We start from the raw sequence: 7,500 nt of genomic DNA, 5'->3' as shown, positions 1-7,500 counted from the left end.
GAGTAATCTACGTCACAACGGGAGGGACTGTTACGTAGATTACTCATTTTATGTGCCGTGATCGTGGCTAATTTTCAAAACCAGTATTTTGATTATATATATTGCTTTTTATAACACTAAGACCAAGACTATTTCATTAAATTTCACTAGGTTTCCGAATAAATTTAAAAGTGTGTTGAGTAATCTACGTCACAAATTGGGAGTAATCTACGTCACAAGATAAGTTGGCCGTGATTATGAAAATTAATGGCGGAACGGTTTTCAAATCGTAATTTCTTGCCCTAGAATTGACTTTCAACTAAAAATTATTATTGAAAAGGCCTTATTAATCACTAAAAATTCATATTATAATCAAATAACTGAATTTTTCGCGTTTTAAAATTATAGGGCGGTTTCATCAGAGTGCTCCTTTAATTCCCAAGATATGATTGTTAATTCTACCCTCTCACTGCTGTAAATTTCCTTATAACTTAGTTACAAGAATATGGTGTTACTGTATGAGAAGATAACAACTTCTACCTGATACATGTTAATTTGAGTATTCTTATTACCTGTCTACTGGATAATGGATATGTCAGGGAGAAGTTACATCCTAATCACCTCTAGTAGTTAAAGGATTGTGAATTCTATAGTTTCTAATTAGTTGGTGATCATTTCCTTCATTCCCCCAACCTTAATGTGTGATTCAGGGGTTACATTGTAAGGAGAAATTAGATGCTAATCACTCTTAAGGGGGTTAATGGGTTAAACTTTTCAAATGTACTTAAGGCTGTTACTCCCCTTTGAACTCAGTTGACTGATGATAGATTTGTCAATCTTACCCTTGTACTGCGCAGATACACCCCAGCTCCTTTACTCTCTGGAAACTTGACTCCTGATGGTTCAGCCTAGGAAAATTAACAAATGGTTCGTGTGGAATACAGTACAACCTCAATTATCCAGACTCGTACGGACTGGGCTTAATAGTCTGGACAATCAAGGGTCTGGTAATTGAAAATATGAATCAATATAAATGTTCTAAGATTCAGTTCTGGATAATCAAAGTTAGACTGTAACTGGCTTTTAACAGGTTTTTACTGCAATTGGGCCTCTGCCCCAGGGCTCAAAATCAAAAAAAATTCTCAATTGCAATTTGTGAGTAATTCCTAAAATTTAGTCCTAAGTTTGAAAATTTTAGTCGCAAAAGTACCCGAAGCGGAAATTAGAAACGAAGATTTCCTAAAAATTTCATGAGCGTTGCACAACGTAGTTTCTGAAAAAGTGCGCCTAAAAGTGCAATACATTTCCCAGCAAGAAATCATCGATAAAAGTCATGCAAAATTTAACTTAAATTTCACAGGATTTTTCAGATAAAACTACAGCAACCAGTAACAAGACACAAGGCTGTTAAGTGTAATTTATTTATAAGCTAGGCTGTAAAACGGTCTCAAAATGGCTACCAATGGACAAAATTTTAGTCGCATAAGTGAAATGCGCCCAATACAGGTACAATTTCAAGCCCTGACTCCCTCAGTCTGCTAAACAAAGCTAAAGGGAGGCTCTGAATTGAGCTACCTTACTACAGCTGTATTTTCAGAAATCTGCACTAAATATTGAGGGCACTCTTAAACGATCATCAAAACAAAAACAAATTACACATAAACAAAGTAGAAAAATACTCATCAGAGAATAATGAACCAAGAGAGAAAGAGGATGGGTTTGAACGGCCAAGAAGTAAATTGAAAAATTCCATGTACATAATTATAGTACATTCTACAGGAACACCCTGCAAAAACAGTCAATTGTTTAAATCTTTTAATTTATATGTTTACCTTGACTGGTTTGTCTCCTTGTTCCCCCTTCTTCTTAGTTTGCTTCTTTTTAACTTGTTTCTTGTCTCTTCTGTTAATTAAGAGAATAACAAGAAGTTAAATTAATCCCATTATACCTTGAAAATCTGCACATTGCCAACTATAGTGGAACCCCTCTAAACTGGACCCTTGTTAAACTGGAATCCTCTCAAAACTGGAGGTTTTTTTCAGCCCCCAAATCTCTGTCATACATTTTCTCTATTTTTAACCTCAATAAACCACGTACACCGGACACTCCTCTAAAGCGGACATTTCCTCCAGTCCCAAGGGCATCCGGTTTTAACGGGTTCCACTGTACTTCATGCCAACCTAAGTGAAAGAGAGGTTCTACCGTATGTTTAGTGACATAATTATTGATCAATCTTTAGAAGTTTCATTTTCTAGCGAGAACAATGTTCTCATTGCTAAGTGAGAAAACAAAAGTTGTCCATTAGGAAAAAGAACAAAAAATACTCCAAATTAAAGTACAATGTAGGTTCAGCCACCTTCCAAACGCTGAGGAACAGCAAGAGGATTTAGTATGTTTTGCAAGGCAAAAGTACAAGCAATAGTGAGCACTTACTTCAATCTGTATGAGTCTGCTTGATTCTCAGCAGCTGTGATGAGTTTCTGTAAATCCTGCTGTTTCTTTTCCCTCTCTTTCTTGCGCATTTCAATTTTTCTTAATTCTGCCACAAGCATTTCCTCCTCTTGCACCTAAAAAGATTAAATTCAGGAGATAATTATACCACATGTCTTCAGTAGTCCTTAACACCCTTACATCAGGATGCATATTCTCCATACTGTTTTCTATACATTTCCTTAGATGCTGACAAAGAGAATTTAATCACGAAACCTGTGTGTCTCTACTAAAACAGGACCAAAGCTCTGTGTGACGTCATGCTAGTTTGCTGACGAGATTGACGGTAGATAAGAATAATACCAGCCCTGTTAATGTGGGATAAATTATTGGCCGCAAAAGTGATGCTTTTATTTCACCCGACATAGAGAACATTGATATATAATAAACATCATGCAATCTCTCAAGCAAAGGTGGGGTTAAATATCGGCATGAGGAGGGGGCGGGAAAATTCTTCTACAGTACCGAAAATCTGTGTTCGGATGTTAACAAGATGGAAATGAAGGCGAGAAGGACCACAAGAGAAACCGACCTTGGTGCTATTTGATCTGACCTCATTTGATTGGCTTAAGATCTGTGATTGACAAGGCTCCTTGCCCCATGCAAAGGCACACCTAAATACTCAACTATATCGATGACGGGCCTCGAGATAAAATCACATTATGCTTATGTCATAATGTTGGTCTTTGTTTAACAATCAAGAGCTTCTTTATCTGGTGATCATTTCCTTTATTCTTGTGACCTCAATTTTTCATTCAGGGGTGATATTGTAAGGAGAATTTGGATTCTAGTCAATCTAGGGTGTCAAAGGAATAAGAAACACTTCTCAGTTCTATGATTAAAAAAAACACATGTGCTTGTATGCTATCCCTTTTTCATCGGATTTCATCTGCTTTGGTTTTAAAGTTGTTATGCGAAGCTCAGTAATTCCTGCGTGTTCCAAAGTTTATATGGCAAAGACCTGTACAGTACCTGTTCTTGTGTGCGGTTAAACAACTTCAAAAGCTGTTTCTTTCTCTCTGTTTCATGCTGGCTGTCATAAGGTGCTGGCAAGTTCTGTGGCTCTTGTCCTGGAGGAGCTCTGGCCTGTGGAAAACAAGTGAGCTCACATTTCTCCTCTTTTCTACCATTGTGAAAAGACAAAAAAAGGAGTTTCTTTGTACTATGAACAAGCTCCATCGTATTCTATTGATAAGTGTTGTCCAATGTCATTACTTAATTCAATGCAATTTCAATTTATACTCACCTTTTACAACCTTACATCTAACAAAAGTATTCACAAGGCTTGACACTAACTTTTCAACTTACTTCTAAGCCTAGTGGCTAGTGACAACTTAGATGTACGTTACAACAACTTCAGTTTATTTACTAGCCAAACTGGCTGGTGAAAATCAAAAACCACTAGCCAAAACTGAATTTCTACTAGTCTGTGGCTAGTTGGCTACTATTAGTGTCAAGCCCTGATTCATATTCACCACAACGATTTCTCTACATTTCCATCAAGAGCTTCTTAAATTACATGTAGTGATCATTTTGTGAGAAACAACCTTAAAACTTATTTCAAATATGACACTGAAAGGAGAAATAAGAAACCAGTCATTCTCAGGAGTAAAATGGTTAAGAGGGCTTTACTCAGTTTCAGAAAATAACCTTTGGAAGTCACTCATTTGACATTAATTATTTTGCAGAAATCTATCAAGGGCAGGATCAAATTATTTGCGAGTTCTTATACGTCAGTCTATAACAATCACTATCGCTATAGTGACTAGTGAATGTTTAAGAGGGTTTTTGTCAGTTTCAGAAGAAAACCTTTGGAAGTCACTCATTTGACATTTACAGTAATCTATCACAGGCAGGCTTAAATGATTAGGGAATTCTTAGACATGATATAACAATCGCTATAATCACTTTAACACTTTAACACCTGAGACTGACTAGAATCCAAATTCTCCTCATAATATCACCCATGAATCACACATTAAGGTCACAAGAATAAAGAAAATAATAGGAAATATATAGAGTACAGTATGGAGAATATGCATACTGATGTTAGGGTGCTAAGGGTTAATCACAAGTTGACAGGTGTAGAACTATGTGTCTACCTTGTAAACCTAATGAAGATTACCGTGAAGTGGAGAGAAGGTACATTGTAGAATGTTACTGACAAAGCAGCAACTAAGCATACAACCTTTATTACAGGCAGCTATTGAACATACCTTGAGTAACTTTGTAACACAGCTGTAATAGCGATCCTTTAACTCTTCAATGGTTCGTGCCTGCAACAACACAAATAATTGGTAAACTCAGAATGGTGCTCACGTAAGGCATTCAGTAATTATTATTTACATTATTTATGAGATGAGAAACCAAAACGACAAAAAAAAAAACAAACTTTACGTACTTTTTAAAAATAAATAAAAACCCAACTGCACAGGATACTTGTGAACCCGTGATACATGATTGACAAGAAGCATTCATTAAATATTATGGGATATCTTCTGATTACCTGATACTTTTCTCTGTCAAACCTGTCATGAATTGTTATAAATCGCAGATCAAACCGTCTGCAAAGAAATCAAAAGCATTAAATTAATATGATATGTACTATTTCGTAAAACAGGCTCTGTGTTGTTGTGCTCCATTCAGTAATGGATCTCAGAAGATGTCATAATGTCGAAACGTGATAAGAACAAAAACAGCAGCAGACAAGGAGCAGGTGTGTGTCATGCACTGATTATCTTACTATATTCTGACGTCTTTTGCGATCTACGTGATTGTATTACTGACAGTAACTCTTACAAACACACAGCAAACTGAAATAACTCTTTGATTTACATGATAAAAAGGCAAAATGCAAAAATTTATATGGCAAAAAAAAAAAGCAAAATTTCATGTTGATGTCATTAACATGCCTACCCTCCAAAATTAATTATACAGTATCACAGGTGACAACCAATAAAATTCAAAACATAATAATCCTTATTGTACTCAATGTAATTAATTACAGTTCTGTCATGAGCACTTGAAGCAATGTGCCATACATGTAACCCATCCCAGATTGGCCAGATCCTACCAAAAGTAGTTTAATTGGAACAAACACTGGGAACCTAAAGTTGTATATTTAGAGTTACTGTAGCAAAACTCATCCCTGAGGTTAAAATGAAGCACTGTCTGAAGTTTGTATTACCCTAAAACTCAATTCTGGAAGTGGGTTCAAATCCCTCATTTACCTGCACAGGTCAAACAGGTGATCAGTTTCATCCCGCGTCCACGTAGAAGGAGGACCATCATGAAGGTACAACTGTACAAATAAAGAAAACAAACAATAGTAATCTACACATTAATTTTTACATACAGCTGTAATCACAGCTTGCTTACAAATTTTCAGTGGAATGTTGTAAATTGCCACAATGACTAAATGCAAGGCCTTAAATCATGTTTTGTGCCTGGTCTTAAAAAGACACAAGGCTTTCATTTACTGTAATAATCATTATCCATATTGTACTTTTATAAGATGCAAGCTCTCCCCTGACTCCTAGAGCCGCATTAATGTCATAAAATTTTCATTTTGAACTCCACACACCATAACATGTTTCACAATATCCACTGAGTAAAAAGGAGATGGTGCCTTTCAAACCAATTTTAACTTCTTCTCGTTCAAAATTTTGACAGAGCTTACCTGGTACTCTTCATCAGCATAGCTTGGAACATTCACCTTCTGCACATTTTGACAAATACAAAAATTAAATATTAATTTTAGAGGAAAAGATATCCTTTATAAATAACTAGTCTTGTACCTGACACTACTCATATACAGTATGTACAATGTGAATATCGATGGGTAATAATCAATCTACATATCTTCAATGGAAAGCTATAAAAATTCGAGTACAGGTATAAATAATTTAGAATGTTAGTAACAAACAGAAAAAAATCCTTTTGACCACATACATATCTCTTTATCATACATATACAGAGCTCAACATTAACTTTTCAACTTATTAGCCAAGTGGCTAGCGACAACTTAGATGTTGAGACAATTTCAGTTTATTTACTAGCCAAACTGGCTTGTGGAAACCCACCAGCCAAAACTGAACTTCCGTGGCTAGTTGGCTACCATTAGTGTCAAGCTCTGCATATACGATCTCATCTGAACAAAAATTGTAAGAAAAAAAATACATATTCAGAAAGTGCACTAGTCTTGCAAACTGAATTCCTGCCTGATCAGAGACAATTCAGACAGGAAAAACTTTACCTTATTAAACCTGGCAAATGGATACTCTTTTCCCTCATCTGCTACCCTCCTCCAGTGGTAAAGCACTGCTTCATCTGTGCGAGCAGGGTTGGTAAAAGGCATCCACTTCCATGGCCTCACGTGCCTGCGTCCTAACTTGGCTTTCATCTGTTTATAGCCATGAGATGTGTCTGATGAAGCCAGTGGTGGAGAGTCTCTGAATGATTACAAATCAAAGTATAGGATTAGCAACAGAACAGACAAACAGTTGAATGCCAATTGGGGAAAAAGGAGAACATGGCCAACACCTGCACATTACAAGTTTATATGTGTGTCACATCCCTGTTGAAAAATTAATGTGATCACATATACTCGGTTTTCACCTTACGTCATAAGCATATCGGATTACCATGGCGGCCATGTTGGTGTACAGCTTGCTCATTAGCATATGTCAACATACAAAGCGATGTAGGGACTCAAACTATATGTCAATGTAAAATCAATGAAATTATTAGGTATGTCAGAGAAAACCATATGAAACTTATGGAGACGATTGCTATGTCATTCCTCTATTGTTAGAGTACCTAATACAAGTAAAATGTTTCGAAGATCAACGTTAAATTGAGAAAGTTTCAACTCATGCCAGAACCAGATGCATCGCGTGGGGAAGGATTACAACAGCATGTCTGAAGATAATGCCGACGAATGTAATACAGAAAACTTTGAAGAAAAAGACGAAGAAGATTCAACACTTATTCCTCTTTTGTCAGACTACTCGAAAAAGCTAGATAGCCGGG

General features: G+C 36.3%; 2 protein-coding genes across 3 annotated transcripts in view; one reads left to right on the top strand and one right to left on the bottom strand.

The window, feature by feature from the left end:
• LOC148720628 (DNA methyltransferase 1-associated protein 1-like) overlaps nt 1–7,500 on the bottom strand; it is a 20,401-nt gene that overhangs the window by 4,878 nt on the left and 8,023 nt on the right. For both annotated transcript variants that reach the window (XM_088739606.1, XM_088739607.1), the window contains exons 3-11: nt 6,725–6,920; nt 6,149–6,187; nt 5,700–5,770; nt 4,976–5,033; nt 4,686–4,745; nt 3,442–3,555; nt 2,413–2,546; nt 1,812–1,881; nt 822–887 (exon numbers count right to left, since the gene is read on the bottom strand). In XM_088739606.1, the coding sequence (XP_088595732.1) occupies nt 822–887; nt 1,812–1,881; nt 2,413–2,546; nt 3,442–3,555; nt 4,686–4,745; nt 4,976–5,033; nt 5,700–5,770; nt 6,149–6,187; nt 6,725–6,920 (808 nt within the window). The remainder of the gene's footprint in view (nt 1–821; nt 888–1,811; nt 1,882–2,412; nt 2,547–3,441; nt 3,556–4,685; nt 4,746–4,975; nt 5,034–5,699; nt 5,771–6,148; nt 6,188–6,724; nt 6,921–7,500) is intronic.
• LOC148720630 (uncharacterized) overlaps nt 7,215–7,500 on the top strand; it is a 3,190-nt gene continuing 2,904 nt past the window's right edge. The window contains exon 1 of the mRNA XM_088739605.1: nt 7,215–7,500. This exon is cut by the window's right edge and continues 2,904 nt beyond it. Within this exon, the coding sequence (XP_088595731.1) occupies nt 7,356–7,500 (145 nt within the window). The 5' untranslated portion in view covers nt 7,215–7,355.

The sequence above is a fragment of the Stylophora pistillata genome, chromosome 11 (assembly GCF_964205215.1).
Source record: "Stylophora pistillata chromosome 11, jaStyPist1.2, whole genome shotgun sequence".
NCBI lineage: Eukaryota > Metazoa > Cnidaria > Anthozoa > Scleractinia > Pocilloporidae > Stylophora > Stylophora pistillata.
The sequence above is the reverse complement of the archived record's forward strand: the minus strand, read 5'-3'. Positions and strand labels throughout refer to the sequence as shown.